This window comes from Physella acuta, unplaced genomic scaffold (assembly GCF_028476545.2).
Source record: "Physella acuta isolate Inbredline_101_S28 unplaced genomic scaffold, ASM2847654v3 ptg001144l, whole genome shotgun sequence".
In the NCBI taxonomy this organism is placed as follows: Eukaryota; Metazoa; Mollusca; class Gastropoda; family Physidae; genus Physella; species Physella acuta.
The window spans coordinates 98,136-123,100 of record NW_026732661.1 but is presented as its reverse complement, the minus strand read 5'-3'; the positions used below and the strand labels follow the sequence as shown (position 1 = coordinate 123,100).

Sequence of the window (24,965 nt, the reverse complement as noted above, 5' to 3'; positions counted from 1 at the left end):
CAAACGTATAATTGTGATCTCTTAAAAATCGATTAAAATAGGATACTAATGAAATCGCTTAAATTTTAATTATACTGATTATGATGGGATTTCATTTGCCTAGGCTAGGACTAACTTAATCCTATTTTTTTAAATCCCAAAACCGAATATAGCTACTCACCCTGGTCACTGACGATGCAATATGCCTACTACGAACACAAATACTCCACTATACTCTCAGCCACACAGCCCAAAACAATTATTTGCATCTGATTTTAAAGTATCTAGATAGATTTATACAACGTACACGTTGCTTAGTGGTCTTTTAAACAAAATCTATCTGAAAAAAAAATGATATTTAACACAGGCCCTGCTAAAGACCGCACCATTAATGAAGATGTGAGTACTATTGCAAATGTTGCTTAGCCTTTTGTATTATTATTCATTAAAAGGTGGGCGTGTGGTGTACTGTTAAATAATGAAATATGTTTAGAAATAGTCAGATGCAATTTACTACCCTATCTAATGAAAAAAAAATACGTAAACTGTAATCGATCTTCTATGCACATTACAAGTTATTTTATTTTTAAAAAGTAATATTTCTTATGCAGTAATGTAAGAAAATAATATTTTTCCATGTCTTTTTCTTTCGTCCTTTTGTTACGTTCTCGCTTGTGCGCTATTTGGTCCATTCTCATTGGCTCTGTGTGCGCCCTTACCCATAAGGCTCACATTATTTTGAATTGCGCATGCGCTAAAAAATCAGAAATGGGATCCCGACGAGCGTGTGTTGACCTACTGAGAAAGTAGGGTTTAATAAAGAATTACAATTCTAACTTATCATTGATTTAAAAGTGAATAGTGTGTTTTAAAACTATTATTAGTTAAAATATTAAAATCATGTTCCAAGAAAACGAAAAAGAATGGATTTTGGAAGCTATTAACCATTTGAAACACAGAAAAGCTCGTCCCGATTTATCTAGGATTAGCCTGCGGATGAAAAGGAAATATCTCATGAGTTTTGCGCAAACAAAAAAACTTCTTGAATCTCTAATTGAAAGTGGTATTGTAGTAAAAGCTGTTTACAAGAATAATACGAGCTATAGAGATGTTTCAAAATGGAAGAAAGGACGCCTAGGTGGTCAAATTTTAAATTCTAACAAAATGTTACTAAGGTTTATAAGAGCTATCGAAGCGACCGAAAAAACAAAAGGCACGGGTGTTTCAGCAAAATGCATCGAGGATTATTTGGCCAGTCAAAGTGAAGAAAAATGTTTTTTATCGGGAGCTGCCCTAAAAAATGCTTTGGAAAAAGAAATAAGTAATGGATTTTTAAAGAAAAGAGTGCATGGACCTGTACTGCATTATTATGTAAACCCAAAAAACTTAGAAAATTTGCAACAGCAAGTCTCCATGGACGATGAAGACCAAAGTCAGAGTGAATCAGCTGAGTGTCAAAATGAAGGTAATTCACCTGATAATGATATTACAAATATTAGATCTAGACTTAATGATAATAATGAACATTCTCAATCATCTGCTGAAATTGGACTGCTTCTCTCAAGTGTTCTTAATGCAATAAGTGAAACTGAACAATCAGAAAATGCAGGTTCATCTTTGCTAGACATTAAAGAAATACTTGTTATGAAAGGAATTAGGTTTGCAGATGATATATTTCTAACAGAATTTTTGGAAAATGCTGTAAAGAAGGGATTATTAGTTAAAAATGATCAAGGTCCAGTTGCATTTTATGCGGAAAATAAAAACAGCACTAATAAATATAAACTTTGTGATGCATCAGTTGAAAAACCTGAATGTACTGAGACTGAGTATGAAAAGAATACTTCTTTAACAAAATGTGTAAATGAAGAATCACAAGAGTTGGATTCAGCAAACTTAACAAAACCATTACAAGGAACTTGGTCCGGAGAATATCTACAATTAAACTTAAATTCAGCTATTCCATTACGCCCACCATCAAAACGCAAGGTAGGCCTGTTTAGATTAGAATAAAATCTGAACTAAAATGTTGCCGTATGAGTATGACCATTTTGGAAAGCTTATTAAATTATTAATCCATCTTTAATTGTATTTTTTTAAAGGCTTTTTTTTTTATTTAGAGGATAATGAAAGATCATGGTCCAGATTTTGAGATTGAAATGCCAACCAAACAAAAAGCAAAACATACATCAGGTAAAAAAAAATCAGTAAAAGTCAATTTGTTTTACAAACTAGGCCTATTAGCTTACATGAGCTTATTCTCTCTATTCTTTTATTAATACAACCTATGACCTATAGGCCTACTGACTATTGGCTACCACAATTACAGAATAACAATATATTAGACTTATTATTTACTAGTATAGAGTTTGATTCAGTTTTCAAGTAACTAGAATGTCCCTGAATCTGCCCAGCTGTGATGTGTATCTAACTCATGTTAGGGAAACAAAAAGGGTCATAGTGCTGACTACACCATCCTTTCATATGCCAAGGTCTCTGAAGCAGATGAACTCTACTTCATCTGCCCCAATGTGCCTTGTGCATGAATGGGAAAAGAGGGTTTACCAACAAATAGGGTCAAGTTCAGATACTGATAGAGCCTATCTTACAATATAGGCCTAAGAGTTGAACAGTTCCACACATTCATTGTCATTTCAGACAACAGAGATTCAGTCTACCCAACGCCAGTAGATTCTCCTGCTAGTGAAAAGTCAGAGTTAAGCATGTATCAAAGGTATTGTAGGCTAATTCATTTATTAATGGTAATTAGGTAATAGAATGAGTGCCTGTTTTTAATTTGTTGAAGTATATATTTAAAATTATGGTGTATAATTTTCTGCATGTTAAACCTGCTAACTTTTGTTTGTTTTATTCACATTCTAAATTTGTTGGTTATACTATCATCTTCTTTAAAAAATAAATAGTTATTAATACGGTTATAATACAGTTATTTGTAAACACATTAGTGACATCAATACCTTTTCTACAATAAATTCCAGCTTTAGCTTTGACAAGAAAAAACGAGGGAGGCCTAAAAAGTCTAAATCAACAAATTTAGATTCTTTTGAGGACGACTCCAAACATGGTGGATTGTCTGAGCTCTCTGTCACCTGCATGGAGGAGGAAGAAAAGACGAACCACTCGTCTTCCTACCCTGATGCCAGTGGCTGGACAGCACAGCAAGTGGCTGAATATTTTTCCAATAAAGGTTACACGGATGAGGCTCAAAGCATGCTTGAACATGTAAGTATGGTTAAATTGTCAATTTACAGGATAAACGAATATGTTCTCAAATAACTGTATTGCTGATATCAATAAACTAAAGAAATGAGCCTATATCAGCTATGCTTAAATAAGAGACTATTTCTTTACAAGTCTCACACAATCAATTTTACCAAAAGTATGGGGGTTAAGTTAGGTTTTTTTATTGGGGATATGGTTTATGCTGAAATTTTAATATTAGAAAATCATCTACTAGTATAGCATTGTCTGGGATTTCAAACTTTGTTGGATTGTTTAAGAAGAGATCAATACTTGAAAACCACATTTATCTTTAATTTGATACCAATTTCAATTATTAAAATGTATCCTTAACCTAGGTAATGTTATTTTTTTTAAGTAAAAAATGTTTGTTGAATGGTCACTGTGCTAAAACTATTTCCTTGTAATGTCATGTTTGTCTTTTGCTGAAATATATTAAACTAATAAACTACAAATAGCAAGTGTACAATTTTTTTTTTTTTAAATTGAAAAGAAAGCTTTTGTCTTTTCTGTTGACTCCATTACCAAGGCAGTTGTGTGTAATAATGATGTATGCAACTTATATTACATCTTCTTTTTATTACATCTGTTGTTAGGATTTGGATGGAACTGCTCTTGGGCTACTGAGGCGATCTGATATTGTTGGGCCCCCACTTGGTGGAATACTTCATATAAAAAAGTTGGGTGTAGCACTGAAACTGTTTCGAGACATTAGGGATCTGTTGTATCAAGGCAATGCTGAAAACTATTTGGATCCTTATGAAGAACGAGCTTTTATGAGATCTTGATAGTATTATTGTAGGAAGTTTAGTAATATCAACTGTCTTAATTTTGTCTCAGGAATAGTTTTTGTTTTGTTTTATTTCATTAGTGATTTTTACTAAACAGTGAAACTGCTTAATTTTTTCATGGTGATATTTTATACATGCATAGAGTGACTGGTATGATTTTAAATTTTTAATTCTTTTAGCACCAGTCAGATGTAGACATTTATTTCTGAAATTTGAGTTTTTAGAGTAGTTCACTTGTTATTATTTAATTAAAATTGTATTATTTTTAATCTTTAATTCAATGAGTTTAATCTTTAGGCACCTTGGTTACAAAATATGTATTTGGCAAGTGAATTGTATATGCATTTTGTAATTCATGATTTGGTCTTTCAACTTACTATAGAAACTGGTGATTGCTCTTTTACTTGTACAGGTTTTTGTTGGAGCATAGCATGAATTGTATGATTTTAGCAACCGATTTTTCTACGCAAGGGCTAATATTTTCACCTAGTCCTTCAAATAATGTGAATATACAGTTTTTGTACAGCATAGTCTGTATTGAGGTGTCCACATATTTATGAATAAAAAGACAAGGATACCAGTGAGAACTGTACCAAAATCTAACCTTGTATGAACGCAATAAACAGGTTGTCATTGCATCTGGCATTTAACTTTTGAACTAGCCTGAAACATGAATACATCTATTTATATATTGAGCTGATTTTTTAAAGAATGACTATGTATGTATTTTTTGTTACAATTCAGATATAGCTTATGTTAAGCTATTATGGTGTTTGTTTTTATTTCTTTTTTTTTTAAATTGTATTTTTGGCCAGTGATGAGGCATTTTCTCTTTATACAATATTTGAAGATGTGCATAGCACATTCTTGTTAAGATTTTGCAGTTCGTTAAAAAAATCTGAATGTTTGGAATGTTTAAAAACATTTGCTGTTTAAGATTTTTATGAAAAGGTCACAATTACTGAGATTTTTATTTCATTAAAATTTTACTAATTGAAAATTCTCAAAGGTATAGAATCCTTTGAAATGTCATTTATAAATAGATTTTTACCTTGTGTCCTATGTATTGATCAATATATATTTATAAATTTCTCACATATGCCACCTATGATACACCAAAGAAATTTGTCTAAGATTTTCTAGAAGTACCAGCACTTGGTGTCAGAATGATTTATCATACAATACATATTGCAGACTAAGCTTGAGATAATATAAATCTGATCTGATATTTGAAATATTTCCCAACCCTTGAACAATTCCAAAATACAAACAAATTTTTTTGAGCAAAAATATGCATAAATATTGCAATGTTTACGGTTTCTAGACCACCCTACAGCAAATCATTGTCTAAATATTGCAATTATTAGCTTTCTGGATAGTTCTATAAAAATGTGTTTAAAAGGAGCTGTTTATTTTCAAGAAATTATATTCACATGTAGCAATTATGTAGTTTGACTACTTATTTAAGAAATTCAAATTACACCAGAACCTGACAACCACATATTTTGTCTAACTATGTAAACATCTATTTACTTCCTAGTGCAATACCAGGTGCACATATAAACATGAACATTTCCATGTAATGACTGTAAATAAAGGTCTTAATTTTAGAAGCAACCATTCTGTTTTTCATTCATTTTTATTTTAACAAGAAACAAACAATAAGTAATCTGTATAAATAGTGTGCAAGAGAAAAATATTTACAGAAATAAATGCTAAGCTAAACTTGCATAATCATTTAGTAATTTAAAAAAAAAGCTTCCAAGAATGATTTGATTGAAGAATTCTGTTGAAAGCTAGCCTGTAAAAGTGGGCACAAAATGTATATTTGCTTTGTTGTAAAACTTGTGAGCAGAATTGGAACTAATGGAACACAAAGCAGACTAGTTATGTGAGAATAAAATGATTAAGTACCAAATTTCTCTTAGATAACAATAACTATTCAACTATCACAATCAATATAATTTTGGCATCAAAGGCTTTGATCCTATACTAGTAATAAGTTTGTCCATTTGAAACCACATCATCTGGTGAGCATTTAGTGCAACAGTGTCTGAAAACAACCTATGGGACTCCATAAATATGTCATTACTGAGAGGTATCACATGATTTGTAAAGGGGAGGGGTAGTTGATACTTGTATTTCAAAAAGTAATTAACACACAAAATAGACCTGCATTTATGGACAACTAATAACTGACCAACCACCAATTAAAATCTTTTGCTCCATAATAAAACCATTGTTCTATTTCACCACATAATTTCTACAAAAACCTAGCCACAAATACATAGTCCCTGGTCTGAAGGACAGTTTATGAATTGTACAGCATGTTTATCTATAAATGTATCTAGAAATTGACTTCAGCTATTTATAAAGTCTTTAGAGGTTCCACATTCAACTGTGTTGCCAAATCTCTCTGTAAAAAAATAATAAAACCTTTATTAACTACATATGCTGCTTAATACTAATGATAGTTTTGAAATAGAATTGATTTTGATAGAGTAAGTTTGGTGGATGCACATATAGCAGACTTGCTGAGAATGGCAGCATTCTTACATGCTGAAGTTAGTGTCAGGCATTCATGCTGACTTTTCTAGTTAAAGCCATTAATTTTGTCATAAGATTTTCTATATTTTTTTGTACTAATGGTTACTTAAATTACATAAGAAACACAAACTAATGATTTTGTTTGATTCAGCAAATTAAATCAACTTGCAGCATACTCAGAGTTTCTTCCAGGCATCTCTTCCGGGGGGCTAAGTCCCCCCCGAAAATTTTTTACTGCCCCCCCCCCCCCCCGAACGAAATGAATTTTATATAATTTATATAGAAAATATATACTTTTAACAGTGTCCACCCCCCCCCCCCGAAGAAAGTCTACTGCCCCCCCCCCCCCCGAAAATTTCAAGTGACACCCCCCCCCCCCCCCCTGAGAAAAAAGTCTGGAAGAAACACTGAGCATACTGCTTATAGTTTGGGTGATATGGACATTGTTCACTTTTATTGGAAACATAAGTTTGTAAGTACAGATACTAGAATTAATAGCCAACTTACAGCATACTGAATTTGGTTAGGGTGGTATGGGATCCCCCCAAGTTTGTCACATTGTTCCATATGTTTCCTCTCTGGGTCACCAGGTACTAGAACTTCTGTCTCACCCTCTGCCTATCAATAAAAATATTAACGACCATAGAGGTATAGTTAAAAAGCATCATAGTTAATAGAAAACACTCAGTATTGCATAAATAAATTTCTTACTGGCTCAAGATTTCTCAGTGTGTCGTTCAATTCTGTGATCCTATCAGTGAATCCTGGAGCAAAGGCAGCTGGATTGATTGCTACAAAACACTGACCCTAAATTTCAGGGAACAAAATTGAGCAAACATTTTTAACTCTGCAACTACTTAACATTTAGTAATATAGTTTATCTTTTATTGGTTTCTTTTAGTAAAATTTACTTTTTAATTAGTTTTGGACAATAGCTTTTGGTTATTGTTAGCCCAAAAAATGTTTGTGTAGTTTTACCATAGATTTTATGTGTTGCTTCAAAAAATAGTAAAAAAAACTATCCAGCATTTATAATCAGTTTCCAAATCAATTTTCTGGTGGTTATACTAATATCTATAAACAATTGGGTAAAAAAATACATATTTTATGGAATGAGATAGGGACACCCTTGATTCTTTTTGATTTTCATGGGAGGTGGAGGGACAAGTATCCTAGGTAAACCGTTGATTTACCTTGGAATTTGAATAAATTGTGAATAATTATTTCTAGGTGTCACCAAGAAAAATATTATAGCAAAAAACTTTAATAAGTAACAGTCCAGATAAATTATTAGACAGTCGTAGTTATTGCAATAAAATATTACAAGATTTACAAATAAATTTTTTTACTCATCAACAAAATTTTTTAAGATCTGATGTTTAACTTACTAGGTTAGCCTCCTTTTCTGTAGTTTTCCATTTTCTGATTTTCCCTCCAAAATCTGCACCACCCAAAATCCCACAGAAGACTTCAACCATCATAGATAAACCATATCCTTTGTAACCACCTACACAATTAAAAGAAAAAAGCATATCCTAAGAAACCATCCAGTTTAAATGATAAAAAAAGCCATACATTTTATAGCCTTATAGGAAATTACAGTTACAGGATAAATAATTTTCTATTTAACCATCTTGTTAACTGTATGAACAAGGATTTTAAATGGTCCCATTACATTTTGACATCTCAAAAGTGAGCACATTTTTTAAACTTAGTAGGCCTACATTTGAATTTTAATGTGAAATAATTTCAGTCCCTGTTTTTAAAAGAGCATCTGACACATAAGATATAGATATGGGATTACATACTGCATTCTTCTGTGCCACCTAGTGGCATTAATCCTGTGGCTTTAGATGGGTTTGTTGTTGCCTGTAAGTTCATTTTTTAACACACATAAGTAAATGAGTTACATAACATCAAGCTTTAAAAAAAACTTAACTTTTAAGTAAAAGAAATAGATGCATATTGATTTTAATCCGAACCAAGTAAAAATATCAACTTGCCCTGCCAGTAGTGTCACATCCCCATCCAAGTGGAATGTCCAGCCCCTTTCTTTCATTCAGCTCCAACTGGTGAATTTATTTTAGAGTCAGAAACAAAATAGTTTTTTATTACCATTAAATATATGAAACCAATGGTAAGGGAAATTAAACTTACAATACAGTAGAACTATAAATAGTAATCTCCTAAAGGTGATTCACATTTTAAGACAAAATTATTTTTACAATAATAAAAAAACTCTCCTTAAATAATATAACTAAAAATCATAACACCTTACATAAAATAGAAATTTTAAAGAGCTTGGCCAATTTTAGATAGAATATTATTTTTTTGTAATATTCAGAAAACTACACATTTATCAGTTGATAAAAAAAAATCTGCTGACCTTTCCAAGAGCAACTGCAGTAGTAGCCATGTCTAAGACAAAACTGTCACCATTGTTGGCTGGGGCAGCACATGCTATAGGGTTTGTGCCTAAAGTAGCCTGTCATGGGGAATAAGTTGTTACTGATGTTATACAATGTAATGTAGTGTTATGTTATGTAACCAGGTGAAAATATTATAATTTTCTATGTATATCTGCAAATTAAATTATGTATTTATATTAAAGGGAGGGTAAAAAGATTTTTTGCTTGTTGTTTTTTGTTTACTTCAATTATTTCCCTTAAAGCTGTGTTTCTGTGTCAAATATATAACATTGACATTAAATTAAATATATATATAAAGTATGGAAAGTGATTTAGCTGAGTTACTGTTTCGAGTTTGTAAAATAATAAGGGAGGTACAATTAAAAGTAACAAGGGAGGTAAATATTAAAAGTTAATGTTTGCTCTACCTTCTTGGCTCTGGTAGGTACCATCAATGGAGATGTATTAGTGAATGCCATACCCTGAAAAAAAAAAGGTTTCACATAAATTGTGAGTAAAATACCTTTTACAAATTAATATATAAATGTCTAGGAAATAGATTTTTGTCTTTAAAATAATACCCAAATTAAGCATTATTTTGACATTTACTTGTCATTTGCTTTTTCCAAAAATGAAACACTTCAATTTAATTATTTTATTTTTATTGCAGTCTCTCCTTTATGTTTGCTGCAGCAGAGATTTAAAAAAAATATATTAAATAATATACTTAATTCTTTACATGAACACTATTATACATTACTGTCTTAAAGAATCATAGTATCTTGAATGCCAGATAAAACTTACTATCATACCCTGCTGCATTGCCCTTATGGCATACCATCCTGCTATACCAAAATGATTTGAGCCTGGAAGAAAATGGAAACTGAATTTTTTTTTTAATTCGTATACACCATAGCCCGCACAACATTCATTTCAACCATGTGTTTCATTGGTTGATTTAATTTAGTTAGTGTTCACTCTCACACTATTATTTTCCAGCCATTGTAAAAAATTTAAATCTATTTTACTAACCTTTAGCAGAAACCCAGCCAATGCCACTTTCCTTTGCTTTTTTAATTGCGATGTCTATACAAAATTTTCCAACCACTGGTCCTGGAATTATAAAATGATGAGACAGTTATCAGCTAGTATCAACAGTATGCCACTTGGATCTCCTACAAGTAATGATCAAACGTGGTCGTGGTAATAAGTTATCTTATCTTTGACAGATTTGGGGTCGCTCATGGCATCCCTTACACATTTTATAGACTAAAGCAAATTTTTGTTTTATTTTAAAATTTTCAGGCATTTAAAAGTTTCTGATTATAACGTTTTATTAATATTTGTTTTATTTAACAATCCCTGATGAACACCATTACTTCCACTACAATATGTTGACCAATGTTGTGAAGTAAAAAATTATTTCCAAAAACCTGCAGAATTTTACCACTCAAGGGAGACAACCCACCTAGCACATTATTTCCATCTACAAATGCAGTTGCTGCTGTTTCCTTGACTATTTCTGGTTCCTTGTCACTGACACACATCTTGGCCTCAATGTCTTTCACATACATGTCTATGAGATAATCCAAAACAAATAGGTGTTAATTTAAATAAAACAGTATTTTAAAAAGACAACAACTAATAAAACAATGAGTTGTCTTTTACTTTTAAAATATTGATGCACAGTATAACACAAACTAAATATACTGACTGCTCACAAAACCAAATTATTATTTCAACAAGTTATGAATCTAATAAAAAGGTGAAAAAATATTGATTAGTATTTCCCTGTGTGCTTACTTACACTTACAGATTAGCATTTACCTAATTTACAAGGAAAATGACTTTGATTTGTGGTATGTTTAGGGTTGAATAGGGGGTATTGGGTAACTTGCCTGGTGGGCAGGAGTGGACTGTTGTTTTAAAAAAGCTGGGGAAAAAAGCCCATATCTGACTTTAGTTTTCTATTTTTCCACAAAGCTCCTGGTGACCTACCTGGATTCTTCCAGGTGGGCAGGTCTACCACTGCGAATGAGTTCTGTAATTGAGGTTATTTATTGCACATTGAGCAGTAAATTTTAATGAATTCTCGAACAGGGGAGACAAACCTAGGGTTATCTATCTTACCCAGCCTGTTGAGTCCATGACTGTAGTGACCTCTGTAGTCTGCAGCCACCAGAAGGTCAGCCAAGGCACTGGCGTGGTCAGGTTTTGTGCCCACCTTGACCATGCACCTGGTGACAAAGGCGTGCATCTCTTCACGGGCTACGACGCTTTCGTTAGACGCCATCTTCAACACGCTCATCAAACGAAAGTACGATCTCGTTGTCAGCTAAAAATAAAGCAAACATTATTTAGCGAATATAGGCAGATCAGATTAAAACGAAAATAAGTTTGCATTTTGCTGGAAGCGCATGTTAAAAAAAATAGTGAACCGATTAAATTATTACACTTTCGTAACTAGATCTAGGTAGAATAAGAAAAAGTGCATTAAATAAACACAATAAAACTATGCTTGCAAGTGCAACAAATAAAATATTATAAAAAAAACATGCATGCGCCTACACTAGAAAAATTCTACTGTTGCAGTATAAACGTAGATGAAGATGTGTTGGCTCAGTTTGGTGCACGTATGCGAGTTTTAATCCAGCGTTGCCACGCAAATGGCTGCTTCCCAGGGTCAGGGTTTTGTGATAAAGTTTTTAAACCAGCACACAGATGGACCGAGGTCATAGTCCTTACTCGTGTACAGCGTACACATTCCACAGATTTCCAAAACAAAAACAAAACACACATGACTGGGGTGTTATGTTGTGGTAGGCTAGTGTTTGCAAATTAGTTGCGCTTAGTTTATTATTTAATAGTGAGTTAACAGGCCGATTGTAATTGTGTTTTAAGAATAGGTAACACGTCCGTTCGTTTATATTTGATAAACCTATTTAGCACTGCTGACTGTGGGGCCCTGGAACATGTTATCTAATTCCTGCTTTGACCCAGATCTAAATAGAACACATGTACTGCATGGTCACGTGACATATTATACCGTTACATTGTGTATGCCATTTAAGCCAGGATGTAGGCTACTAGGCTATGATAGTACTACCATGTAGCTGGGGATGCTTAATGAGGAGATGGAGGTGAAATTGAGTTAAATTAAATCTTTTAGTTGTCTTAATGTATGGACCATGTGTTGACAGACTCAGTACATTTAATTATAAAATGAAACGAAGTGTAACAGTGTTGAATTAAAAATTAAGTGTAGAAGATATCTATTATCTACTATCTAGGGCTGTGTACGTGTTGCTCGAAAACAGTCCGCGTTCGTGAGGTGTTCATGTTAGATATATTTTACTGTTAACCTACATGTCTAGCATAAATAATTGACATGCAAACTAAAAAAAAAAAACCCCGCCGAGTGCAGTTCTTACCTTCATTCTCAGTGTAGTCTCAGTTTAGCCGTGTTGTTATCATGAACACGTCTAACCCGTGTTGGCAGCGGTTCGCGAACTTTGTCGTCTGCTGTTTTGTAGGCATAGGCCTACAGGCCAACAATACCGATTGTAACTGCACACTCAAATAAAACAAAATTAGGACATAGGTCATAGGTGTTTAAATATTTAGACTGGAACAAATTTTAAAACCCAGACTGTATTTCTTGGTCTCAGGCATAGACATAATGAATATAAGTTATTATATAAGACATACATGAGAGCAGAATATACTGTAAATTATTTCCTGGTCATCACGCCCCCACCCCCACCGCCACTATACTCTTGTCGATAGTACTGTATAGTAATTACGTATATAAAAACTATATTATAGGCCTACACAACAAGAAAACATTTAATATTGTGAAGCAAAAACAAAGTAGGTCTGTAATCTGTTATGTTAACTTTAAGTCTTAAGTGTGTGATCCAAAAGTTAGTTGCACAAGAAATGGTTTTAGGGAAAAGGGGCAGAGGCGTAGCGACCCCTTCCGCCCGCCGGGGTGAACTATCAATTTTGTGCCCCTCTCCCATTTATTCACATTAGTGAAAAAGCGCCCCCCCCCCCCCAGTTAAAAGGTTGGTGGCGCTTTTTACCAGTCACTAGTTTTTGCTTTTGTGCCACACTTTGACTTTGTGTAATTCAATACTTCAGCTTAAAATGAGCATTTAAATATATTTTTCTACCCCTTTTGGCGCCCCCTTAGGGTAGGTACCCAGGCCTGTCGCCACACACGCCTTCCCCTTGCTAAGTCACTGATTAGAGGTGGGTAAAACTAGGGGTTAATTCAAAGGAAGGTAATTAACCTGGAGTGGTGGAATAAAAGCGAAGAAATGACTGGGTTTTAATGGCAGAAGGGTAACATCCTAGATCCATAAACACAAGCAAATATTTAGACTGCACACCTCTAGTACTATACATACAGATAACCAAATAGATCCACTCTTCACCCTATGCCAAACAGGTCTTTAACATGATATGACAGCAATCACAGGTGAACTCTACTTCAACACTCCATAGGCCACAGGATCAGAAAGATGTATAATGTATACGTTGTCTCTGTTTATTAAAGGCAGTAACAGTTACACAATTTAGGTGCCAATTTTCTGGCAACTGTTTAGGAACTACAATTAAGAACTAAGCTTAAATCACGTCATTTTCTCTGCACTGCACATTGCCATTATACTTAAAAAACACATACACTTACTATATACATTAAATAGTAATGCAGGTTAGAAATAACAAATCCAGCATAGTGTGAACCCTGTGGTTATTAAATTTTTAATATACACTGAGTGTAATCAGAGTTATCTGACTTTGTCATAATACACAAATAAGAGTAAAAATTTATTGGATTTTTATACTTTTATTTCACAAAAATGATTTGATATGGTCTTATAAATAATACATGAATTTTATAGAGTAAAACAAAAAATACTTCATATATTATTATATTATGGCTATATTTTAAAAGTCTAAACTGCAAAAGGTTCTTAAACAATTTTTCTATATTTCTTAGTTCAAGGTAAATCTCAGCTTTAGGTAGTTTCAAAATATAAGATCTTTATTTAAATTTTATAAAATCAAAGTTTAAATTTCACAATTTTGTTACTTAAAGTAAAGTTCCTCTCAGACTTGATGATTCACCAGGCAGAAGAAATAAAAGTCCATCCATTTGTTTTATACCTTGCTGTATGATGGGATAATGTGGCCAGCTTTATGCCCATCGTGTAGTTAACTTGCATTTTAAAGTATTTGTAAAAAATTCAAAACAAAATTTTGATTAATAAGCAAATCAATTTACAATTAAATTGGGCCTGTGTGCTCAATATACTACCAAAATATGTACATTTGAATAGAAATATAGCTAAGATAATTTTATAATTTATATTTTTGAAATTCAACTATGTAACAAAAACATACAGTAGACAAAAAAGACATCAGTATAAAAAAAACATTGGACAAAAAAATCAAAGAGATCTTATAACAGACCTCTGCTAACATCTCGAACCAGCCGAGCAAAATATTTTAGTACATTATTTTTTAATATTACATTTTTTATTTAGATTAGCCCACAAATTATAGGTCATAGGAATACTTAATAGGATAACCATTAAGCTTAAACTGTAAGAGTTTATAAATTATCTGCTAGTCAATTATGACAAAGAAAGAAACAAGACAAGGAAAATTTTTAGTCAAGTTTTTTGAAGGACAGTTATGAAAAATAATGCAAAAAATATAACAGAAGAAAAAACAAGAAAATATACAGTATAAATATACATTTAACTAAAGTTAATTAACATATTTTGTTCTTAATAATAATATAAAAATAGAATCGCTTATGCCCAGTAATGTACAAAATGATGATTTAGCTTGGCAGATCATTTTCCATGATTATGTTCAGATAAAAAAAAATATTGTCATTTAGGCACAATCCTAATTATTTTACATTTAATGCACATATATACATTTTTTAATACATTTAAAAAGTGTAAAATCAATTCTAGTCATTTATACACAATATTTGTAACTGTGATTTCTACTTTCTCCTGTGTTATGAATCAGATCCCTCTCCAACACCAATAATGGCCATGACAGCAGCGGCCAAAGACGCCACCACAACACAGTGGAGTACAAGAATGACGCGCTTGATTAAGATTGTCTGGAAACAATAAGAATTCAAACTTGTTTTTCCGTTTTAATTCAATTTCATTATTACCACTAGAAAATTATTAGGGTCAAAATATTTTAATAATAATAGTTAAAAATAAAAATAAAAAAATGGAACAAACCTTTTTACTTTCGGAGCCTGGGGGATTAACTTTCGGGTTGTCAGAACTTCCCATCTCATAAGTATCTTGAGTGACTGCAATAAGCAACATAAATATATCCTAGTGTTATTTACTCAGCCACACCTTGTTTTATTTATTTTAACAGGATATAAATAAAATAATAACAAAAACTTCAGTAAATAAATATATACGAGTAAGGCATGAATTGATGCCTTATTTGTTTTATGATTATAATGCACAGTATCATTCTGATCTGAGCTCTAGAAAATTTAAATTTGTGTTTATTTCATGCAAGCTACTTATACATATTTTCTGTGTCTTTTTCATTTGGCTGAGATATTCTTTGTCTGACTTAACCTAATCCAACCTAAACCCAACTAATTAATCATCTTTTTGTCAGCTAAAATGTCAAGTTTTGCTTACTTATCCTCTTGTCACAGAGAGTGATCAGCTCCAATAAAATCTCTACAAACAAGATCCAGGCCACATATGCCCCTAAGATATAGACAGTGTAGTAAGGTGTGACAGCACCTCTGAGGCGCACACCAAAGAAAATGGCGATCACTGAAATGTAAAAAATTCATGTATTTTTTTTTTATTTCAATGAATATTATGAAAAAAAGACAAAATGAAAAAAAAAGGCTATCATACTGACTGTTGTTTGAAATACAGTAAAACAAAGGTAAATTTTTTAAAATGTCAACTTACCAGCCAATATATGAGCAGATACTCCCACAATGAAATGGGCCCAGTTAAAGAGAGGTCGCTTGGGTGTGCCAGGGTCACAACGAAACAAGGACATGACTGGCTGCCAACACATTCAACAGTTGATTATTTACAACAATACTCACAAGGAACAAAAACAAATTTCTGTGATATGATTGTACACCAAAAAAGTTTTTTCACTATCATTATCATACTAAATAAAACAACAAATCTTGTACAACTGATTTTTTAAATTTTTTTATCTTACAAAGTTTTGTACACATAAATTATTATAAGTCAAAAACACTTGTTCATAAGCATAGAAAATAAACAACATAAACATAAAGATGGTTATAATATAATATTTATAGATCAGAATTAATAAGCACATGAAAGAATAAGGTAATAAACATTCTATTAATTAAAATGCCTAATGGTAATGTCATTGCAAGGAAGTAAAAGAAAAAAATTACATTAAGGACTGTCAGGATCATGACTATAACACCTATGATGGGGTGTCCAGATAAATACTCTGCCTCATTTTCAACCTGTAAAATAAATATATTTATTTGAGTTAAGATTAGACTTATTGGTTAAAATAAATTATGCAACTTGATAAGTAATAAAACTACAGAAGATATTTTCTATTTTAAAATTTTAGTAAATTTCACGAGCAAATTTGTCAAATTTTTTTTACAAGTAACTTGCCCACTTAAATCTCAATCTAGTTATCATGGTTTTGTTTACTTTACAAAATTAAAGAGAAAACAAAATCAAACACTGGATTAACCACTGGATGCAACACAATTTTTCATGACTTACTTTACTCCATTCCTTCTCCTCAACAAAGATAATGATGAAGCCAATGGCAGTTAAACAAAATACAAGCACCATACAGAGTCGGTGAATCTGAAAATTTTATAAAAGATAAAACATCAAATGAGGTCTAATCAAATTCCATTTTTTCACATTAAGCTATACTTAAGCCTTAAGTAGTTATATACATTGTAAATTAAGAGATATTTATTTGGGCAGATATGTTAAGTTTTAAATAGTTTTGAATATTGGTCTCTGCATATGTAAGCAGAACATAATGTATCCCATTAGGGTCTTTCATAAATAATACAATGGAACTGTAAGAGTGTAGGTAATCGGACTAGTGTAATAATATGCAACAAAGGAATAGAGGATGAAAGCTTGAATTTTATGCTTTTAGATCACAAGATCTACAAAAATGTGGGTTTTTTTTTAAAATAAAGAAAACATGTTAATTTGCATTAGAATGACAGTTTTTAAGTAGATATGATGTGAGATTTTTGTGGATGGGGATTTGGCTTATCATAACATGGAGAATAGGGGGAATAGATACTATGAAATGTATGCAGAACTACTGAGCACATATTTTAAACCAGAATGTATCACTGTTAATTGCTGGGTTTTGCAAAAGATATTAACATGTTTTCAGATAGCTTAAAAGATTGAGTTAGCACCAACCTGGAACCAAACTTTGAGAGATAAAATTGTGTTTTTCCACACAGGCTTGTAAAATCTGGCAGTGATGATCCCAATACTTGAAAAGATCAACCAAGCAGCAACCATCAAACAGCCTTCAATTAAAGGGCAAACATTAATTTAAAAAACTTTAAGATAAATTCTTGATTAATGTACTAGCTACTATTACTAAACTGCTAAATATTTGCACATTCTTGTGTTTTGACTTGAAAAAAAATCTTTAAAATTTAACTGTGGCTTTCTAATTAAATTTTATAATTTGTCTTATGAACACAAGTTGTATAGTTAAACTAAGGATTTTCATGAAATGTATACATTGTCATTAGCTTTACTACTTTAAATGTCTTGTCACTTTTTGTCTTCAATTATAAAATTCTATATATCATATGCACATCTTTCTCACATAAACCAAAGTGTTTACCATGGGCTTTATACATGGGATTACCCTCCCCCTGCACATTAACATTGCCTCTAAACTTAGAAGTGACAGCCGCTTCTGAGACATAGTTTTCACTTAAATGGTTGGTCAAACTAACTCCTGTAGCTGTAAAAAAACAAACAAAAAAAAACAACAACTTAGTTGAATAGATAAAATCTAGGTGGTAGATATATTTGTTTTATTAACATCAGCATTTTAATGAATACATGAACAGGAAGATAAACACAGATTATGCTGATTCACTTACCTACAAAGGCTCGTCCTCTAGCAAACAACAGGGTCCATGGTTGGCTTACATTAAAGAGCTTGTCTGAACCTCCTATATTTATAGGTCGACGGAGTGAACATTTCAGGACACCATTGTTGTAAGATTTTGATACTAGTTGGACGTTCTGGTGGATCAAGTATATACTTAATTAAAATATTGATTGACAAACATCTACAAAATAGGAGAATAAATTTAATGGTTAAATAAAAGATCAGTTAAAATTATGTATTAGTACAAGTTTTGATCTATAATTTTAAATGGTGTGTGTTTATTCCAACATAAACTTGATTGGTTTCAAAGACTATTTACTGTTAGTATTCAAAATAGTATGTTGTTTTAATCTAAAAAGCTGTATTATAAAAATACTTCGACTCACACCATCAGCAAAGGTAGAAGAAATTTTCCCCACATTTTCAGCAGTGAAGGACACAACTGTACCATTTGTACCAAAGGCACAACCCATCACACTGTCACCACCCTACAAAAATAAATCTTACTTTAATACTTTTAAATTTAAAGATGAAAATATAGAACATACAAAAGTAAAACTTAGTATTTTTAACAAAACATTTTTCAATATAAGCTATAATACAGCTTATGCATGTGTTAAGTGTGTAATATATTTATATGGATTTGAATTGTAAAAAATAGTAACTTTAAAAAAAAAATGAAAATCAAGAAGCAATCATCATAAAAAGTAAAGTTCCCTTTCATAGAGTTCACCTGTTTCATTATAGATTGATTAATAATTAATGATAGTTTTAATTTAAATTATTCATTTCTTTGTTAGTACATTAATATATTTTAATTCAATAATAACCTTACATCTCTTACATCTAACCAACATTAATTTTTAATTTGAAGTGCTTACCATTTTGGAGTCACTAGAAAAGCCAAGAGCTACATAGGAGCCATCAGAAAACTCAACAGCAGCTGTAAAATTGTAGACAACATCAGTTCCATCCTCCTTCCAACTCACAATAAACTTGCAGGTGTTGCCAGTACAAGATGTGAAACATCCTTTAGTTGTACCATCGCATTCAGGATCAGCAGCAACAGTTCCCAAACTCTGGGCTGTGGTAGCTAAAACAAATATCAACACGAAAAAGTACTTCAGTAAAACCAGGTTAAGAAAACTATTCACTTTTCTGTACACGTCTTTTTACTGAGTTGTTTCCCTTGATATCTTCTTACATCGCGTTTACACTTAGACATGTATATTATACATGTCGCAAGCGTAAACGCGGAAACACATATCAAAGTCACACAACTCATTAGCTCTCGTACTCTATTCTATCCTAGCAAAGTTAAAAACCAAAACACAGGATTCGTAAAAGTAAATGATTGTATCAAAAACGTTAAAATACCCGAAAGATAACTTACTTGTAGCAGTAACTGGCGTTTGTGTGGCTGGATTAAGCGAAGGTGGGTTACCGGAACTACCAGCAGGATTTAGCTGCCACGATGCTACATTTGTCCAGAATGTTACCTCTGTTTGTACAAATGTTGCCCTATCCAGGAAGAAATAAAAAGATGGATAATTTACAGACATTGTTTTAAAGGGGAACAACCCACTATAAAGAGTTCTTTTTCTTCTCGATCTTTTCACCTAGAGTTAACGGACATGTCATACAAGAAAAAAATGTTGACAAATAATACATCTGTTTCTGTCACCACTGATTAGCCTACAACACTGCAAAGTTTCTAGTGTCTGTATCAGATATGTCTGGGTGCTTTTGCTACACAAAGCCGTATTCGATTCCCATAATAAGGTTAGAGTGGGACGGAGTGGTCTAGCGGTAGAGAGCTGGACTGCTAACCCGTAAGTCTCGATTTCGAATCCGGGTTCAAGTCAGTAGACCGTACTCTGATGGGTACCGAACTCACGTTAGGGAAAGTAAAGGCGGCTGGGCATAGTGCTGACCACACTATCTCTTCATATGCCGAGGTCACAGAAACAAGTGAACTCTACTTCACATGCCGTCAGGTTTGAAAGGGAAACTTTACTACTTATTTTACTCCTTTAATAAGGTTAAAAAGACCATCTTAATTTATTAGAACTAAATTCATGTGGCATATGGTGCACGTCAGAAGCAACGAACGTCATTTAGTCTCTGGTGTACTTTGAGCTGTAGGTTCTTCAATGGGGCTGACCTGAGGACTGAGCTCAGGAGGGGAATGGGGCGCCAAACGGTGTAGAACAAAGAATTAAAAAACTATCTCAAGCAGCATTTCAGAATTATACACAATCAAAATTAAGGATGTTGACTGCCACTTGGCTTTACTGACTTCTTTAGCCATTTTCTACATCAATTGTATGGCACCAAACCAAGCACTATGGGACTGGTATAAAGCAAATAAGAATTTTTATATTTTGCGCACTATATAAATGAGGGATGGTGCGCAAATTTGATAGTTCGCCCCCTGGCGTCAAATTGGGTTGCTACGCCTCTGACTTTAACAACATGGGTTTATTTTAATTCTGTATTATTTAGTTAATGTTTTTAAGTGGGTCCAGATGTTTCACACTGAGCAGTCTAAAATAGGAAAATGTCTATTTACCTAAACACAACAGAATCAGCAGCATCGGCTGGTGGTATCCAGTTGAACGTTAAGCTTGTTTTGTCATTGCCTGATGAATGAACCAATGCCTGCGACTGTGTAAAGAAATATACTATGGATAAGTACTTGAATGAATTTACAAATGAGTTTACCCATAAAATACAAGAGAATCTAAATTTGGAAGATAGATTATTCTATAGCTATATAGCCTATATAGTTTTTTCACCCATTTTGGGCGTATACGGCAGATGAAGTAGAGTTCACATGTTACTGTGACCAAGGCATATGAAACTCAATTCACTACCAAAAAGCTTTTACTGTCTCTAACTTCAGTTAGGTACCCATGAGAGTTGGGGGATCTTCTACCGAGCATGAGACTTAGCAGTCCAGCGCCCTACCACACAACCACTCCACTCACCCGAATATAAATTACGTTTAGTAATTTCAGTCACAAAATGTCACGACATTCCACCTCACTCCATAAAATAACTTTAGCAAAATTTAACGTTTTTAATTTCTTTTATTTTTTTTTGGTAGGAAATTCAAAGTATGTAAGATTTTACATTATCATACCCCTCCCCACCTCACGTCATTTATACCAACTCTGGTAGCCTCCGCCCCTTAAAGATAAAAATAAATCATGCACCGTTAAAGGATGGTTTGATAGTTGAAAGCACACCTATCTATAGGACTAGCAAGTAATTATAGTTGGGTACTATTTAGTGTGTACCCACCCCGCTGCACGCCTGTCTTGTGTTATCCACAACTGTGAATGAGCCGAGCATTGTCGTGGAGGACCCGGCTGCTCTACGTGCTTGGATCATGAAGCCTCTAAACGGGGCTCCGCTGATGGTTACTGGGTGGAGGAAATGTGTTAACATTTTATTTTTAATGGAAAATGTAGCTGGTACATGAGTTTAGAAAACTAACAGACAGTCAGACAGCTGGATGGACAGACCAAGACCGAGACAAAGACAAGACCTAGGTCAAGACCAAGGCCAAGGCCAAGACAACGCTAGACCAAGGACAAGACAACGCAAGGCCAAGACAACGCTAGACCAAGGACAAGACAACACAAGCCCAAGGCCAAGGCAATGATCAAGCCCAAGCCTATGGCCAAAGACAAGGCAACGCAAGGACAAGGCCAAGACAACGCAAGACCAAGGTCAAGGACAAGACAATGCAAGACCAAGGCCAAGGACAAGACAACTCAAGACAGACTGGGAAAAACCAGACTTGTTGATGTGAGAGAATATAGATAGAGAATATGGATGGATGGGAGCCATATTATTAATTTTTTTTTAAATTGTAAGACAAAATCTCAACCATACAGATACGAAAAAAAAAAAAAAACCTCACCCGACACCGGCTGACCCGGGGTGTAAGACGCAGGGGTGAAGGAGATCGTGTAGGGCGATGTCGAGGTTTGTGCTTGCGCTCCATGCTGGGGCGTTAGATTTTCACAGGCCGGATCTAGGCCGATCCCAGTGTTGTAGCCCAACGCCGTTCTCACCGTGACGGCACAAATCAACACTATCGTCTGTAGCAGTAAGGTCATCTCTTGATCCTGTCATGTGATAAAATAAAAATTAATAAATTATAACTCATCATCTTTTCTCGTTCGGTCTCAAGATACATGGGGCAGATGAAGTAGAGTCCATCTGCTTCAGAGACCTCGGCCTTATGAAGGTCAGCACGATGCCCAGCTGTCTTGGTTTTGCCTAACGTGAGTTAGTTAGGTACCCATCAGAGCTGGGTGGACTCACGGACATTCTACTGACTGCAACCCGGATTCGAACTCAAGACTTTCGGGTTAGCAGTCTAGCTCACTACCGCTAGGCCACCCTGTTCCATCTTAGTTACGTTAATGCTTTCCAATCAGCGGGTTTTTTTTTTGGAGGGGGGGGGGGGGCTTTCGTGGTAGGATGGGGGTGTAGGGACAGTGTTAATCTTCTCTCCCCCCCCCCCCTCACCATATCTAACATTGTGACAAGTTCGAATGCCACAAGCTCTCTTTGCTGCCCAGTGTTTCTTTCAGGCTTTATTCACCGTGGGGCGGGAGCACTTGCAATTTTCATGGTGGGGGGGGGGGGGGGGATTAAAATTTCCGAGGTGGGGGAGGGGGTACTTTTTAGGTGTTGGGATAGGGTGGGGGTCTTAATTGGAACTTGGTAACATCCTGTTCGGAGATGTGGTTTGGTTTTTTTTTTATAACGTGTGATAAGGTGTGTGTGTGTGTATAGGTTGGAGGGATGGGCGGTTAATTATCGGCTAATAATGAGTGTCTCGTATTTTAAGGACGACGCCTTAAATCTATATTAGCTTAATATTTTTTTTAAAATTCTATATAATTACGTAACTGCTTAAATTAGGCTTATGTACTTATAATGAATACTTAGTGAAATTTAAACTGCTTCAGATCACGTTTTGTGTAAAACCTTTCATTTCCGTGGCGTTCCTCAAGTTATGTAATACACTAGTACCCATTTATGACGTAGGTTAACCAATACGTTAAGAATATCTGATGAAACTTCTAGTTAAGGCTAGATATTAGTCATTAATTGTCACAGTCCTTGGTTAACTGGGGAGGGGGTAGGAGAGGTGGGCAACAAACGGTGAGTGTAGTAGAACATACATGCGCAGAGAGGGAGTTATTACAATAGACATGCGCAGAGAGGGAGTTATTAGAATAGACATAACAATGTAAACAGACACGTTTAGAATAGACATGCGCAGAGACACCAGGTAAAATAATAAAACGTGAATTAGGCCAAGACGTTTTGTTTGAATGGCGCCCTACGTGTCCACGCGCGCTGGGCGTATAAGGTCACGCCTGTCAGTTTGAATGACCTCTTACACCTGTACTGTTTACAATCAAAGGGTGAATCAAATCGTGACTTTGAATGAATGACTTCTTAGTTCTGATTGATCTATTATTCCATAGTCGGCCTCACAAGGCGAACCAGCGTGAAAGTAACAATACGTAGCGTAGTTCAGTTCACGTTTTGTACTGCTCACAATACACGTTCACAAAGAATGTCACCGGTTAGATTGTGAAAGAGTTTGTAAAAAGTTTGCAGGTGGGGAAGGTGGTGTATGTCTATTCTGACAATTTACTACGTAGAAGACACGGTATGATTGTATGTTAGCTTATAGTTTACACATCTTAGAAATACACACGATAAAAAATTACTGTTCCCAGAAAAAGATCGCGTCGGAAAAAACGCAATGGAAAATTGCCCAAAACAGAAAAAATGCGCAATTACAAACTCGGTATACTAATACAAAAGTATTTTGTTATGCTATCATAATTTGTTGACGGCTGTAAATTACCGATTAAAAAACATTCACAAACACACATTCTTGTGCACAATCGACCTGTTCGCAAATTTCCTTCGTGCATTTTTTTCTGGTCCGCGTATTTCTGATAATTTGCCCCCCCCCCCCCCCTGCGTCCCACCCCAGAGAGATGCATGGAAGAAACTCTAGGTGTAGCTAAACAGCGTGACGTAACTTATGGACGGCTCTTTAAAGCATCGTCAGTTGTTAAATACCAAGAGAAACGTCAACCAACTTAGTCAGTCAACCAAGTCAGCCGACCAAGTCAGCCGACCAAGTCAGTCAACGTGGTCCATCAACAACGTGGTCCATCAACAACTTGGTCCATCAACAGCTTGGTCCATCAACAGCTTGGTCCATCAACAGCTTGGTCCATCAACAACTTGGTCCATCAACAGCTTGGTCCATCAACAGCTTGGTCCATCAACAACGTGGTCCATCAACAACTTGGTCCATCAACAGCTTGGTCCATCAACAACTTGGTCCATCAACAACTTGGTCCATCAACAACTTGGTCCATCAACAGCTTGGTCCATCAACAGCTTGGTCCATCAACAGCTTGGTCCATCAACAACTTGGTCCATCAACAACTTGGTCCATCAACAACTTGGTCTATCAACAACTTGGTCCATCAACAACTTGGTCCATCAACAACTTGGTCCATCAACTTAGTCAATCCACACTATTTCTTCACACACGGAGGTCGTGGATACAGGTGAACTCTGCTTCATCTGCCATATTCACCAACATATTAGAAAGGTTATCTGTACTTTACTGCCTGATACCATCAATAACATTTTCAGTAGGCCTACGTTACACCGCAATGGTTAAAAAAAAAACTCGTATCAAAAGTTAACCTTACATTGTGTATCA

The 24,965-nt window shown here is 34.2% G+C and overlaps 3 protein-coding genes and 1 long non-coding RNA gene across 6 annotated transcripts; 2 read left to right on the top strand and 2 right to left on the bottom strand.

The window, feature by feature from the left end:
- The first annotated feature begins 749 nt into the window (after positions 1–749).
- On the top strand, positions 750–5,644 carry LOC131956280 (uncharacterized). Its single transcript, XM_059320737.1, has 5 exons — positions 750–1,968; positions 2,100–2,172; positions 2,638–2,713; positions 2,979–3,222; positions 3,837–5,644. The coding sequence occupies exons 1-5, from the start codon at positions 880–882 to the stop codon at positions 4,026–4,028; spliced, it is 1,674 nt and encodes a 557-aa protein (XP_059176720.1). The 5' UTR covers positions 750–879; the 3' UTR covers positions 4,029–5,644.
- A 725-nt stretch (positions 5,645–6,369) lies between these two features.
- On the bottom strand, positions 6,370–12,902 carry LOC131956281 (putative oxidoreductase YjmC). 2 transcript variants are annotated; one of them, XM_059320739.1, is made up of 14 exons: positions 12,818–12,902; positions 12,418–12,553; positions 11,117–11,321; positions 10,455–10,562; positions 10,019–10,099; positions 9,791–9,852; positions 9,415–9,468; positions 8,965–9,063; positions 8,582–8,647; positions 8,387–8,447; positions 7,967–8,085; positions 7,290–7,385; positions 7,086–7,196; positions 6,370–6,447 (listed from the first exon to the last, which is right to left on the bottom strand). In XM_059320739.1, the coding sequence occupies exons 2-14, from the start codon at positions 12,421–12,423 to the stop codon at positions 6,400–6,402; spliced, it is 1,116 nt and encodes a 371-aa protein (XP_059176722.1). In that variant the 5' UTR covers positions 12,424–12,553; positions 12,818–12,902; the 3' UTR covers positions 6,370–6,399. The 2 variants fall into 2 exon arrangements, with proteins under 2 accessions (XP_059176722.1, XP_059176723.1); XM_059320740.1 differs by lacking the exons at positions 12,418–12,553; positions 12,818–12,902 and adding an exon at positions 11,555–11,681.
- Positions 12,040–18,012, top strand: LOC131956282 (uncharacterized). 2 transcript variants are annotated; one of them, XR_009388950.1, is made up of 3 exons: positions 12,040–12,126; positions 15,708–15,838; positions 17,511–18,012. It is a non-coding gene; the product is annotated as an uncharacterized LOC131956282 (long non-coding RNA). The 2 variants fall into 2 exon arrangements; XR_009388951.1 differs by having other exon boundaries at positions 15,041–15,838; positions 17,511–17,937.
- LOC131956278 (putative ferric-chelate reductase 1) lies at positions 13,835–22,317 on the bottom strand. Its single transcript, XM_059320730.1, has 15 exons — positions 22,113–22,317; positions 21,488–21,609; positions 20,754–20,848; positions 19,575–19,702; positions 19,063–19,274; positions 18,568–18,669; positions 18,171–18,315; positions 17,906–18,028; positions 17,467–17,579; positions 16,795–16,881; positions 16,446–16,520; positions 15,976–16,075; positions 15,691–15,831; positions 15,268–15,341; positions 13,835–15,137 (listed from the first exon to the last, which is right to left on the bottom strand). The coding sequence occupies exons 1-15, from the start codon at positions 22,309–22,311 to the stop codon at positions 15,030–15,032; spliced, it is 1,824 nt and encodes a 607-aa protein (XP_059176713.1). The 5' UTR covers positions 22,312–22,317; the 3' UTR covers positions 13,835–15,029.
- Between the last annotated feature and the right edge of the window lie 2,648 nt (positions 22,318–24,965).

Excerpts from the sequence above, each read along its gene's own strand:
- LOC131956280 (XM_059320737.1), top strand. The coding sequence starts at position 880 with ATGTTCCAAGAAAACGAAAAAGAATGGATTTTGGAAGCTATTAACCAT. Across the intron at positions 1,969-2,099 it reads GCCCACCATCAAAACGCAAG|AGGATAATGAAAGATCATGG; the intron begins GTAGGCCTGTTT and ends TTTTTTATTTAG. Across the intron at positions 3,223-3,836 it reads CTCAAAGCATGCTTGAACAT|GATTTGGATGGAACTGCTCT; the intron begins GTAAGTATGGTT and ends ATCTGTTGTTAG.
- LOC131956281 (XM_059320739.1), bottom strand. Across the intron at positions 8,086-8,386 it reads AGGTGGCACAGAAGAATGCA|GTGGTTACAAAGGATATGGT; the intron begins GTATGTAATCCC and ends TTAATTGTGTAG. Across the intron at positions 7,386-7,966 it reads CAGAAAAGGAGGCTAACCTA|GGTCAGTGTTTTGTAGCAAT; the intron begins GTAAGTTAAACA and ends CCTGAAATTTAG.
- LOC131956278 (XM_059320730.1), bottom strand. The coding sequence starts at position 22,311 with ATGACCTTACTGCTACAGACGATAGTGTTGATTTGTGCCGTCACGGTG. Across the intron at positions 18,316-18,567 it reads CTTCTACCTTTGCTGATGGT|AACGTCCAACTAGTATCAAA; the intron begins GTGAGTCGAAGT and ends TTGATCCACCAG. Across the intron at positions 18,029-18,170 it reads TAGAGGACGAGCCTTTGTAG|CTACAGGAGTTAGTTTGACC; the intron begins GTAAGTGAATCA and ends GTTTTTTTACAG.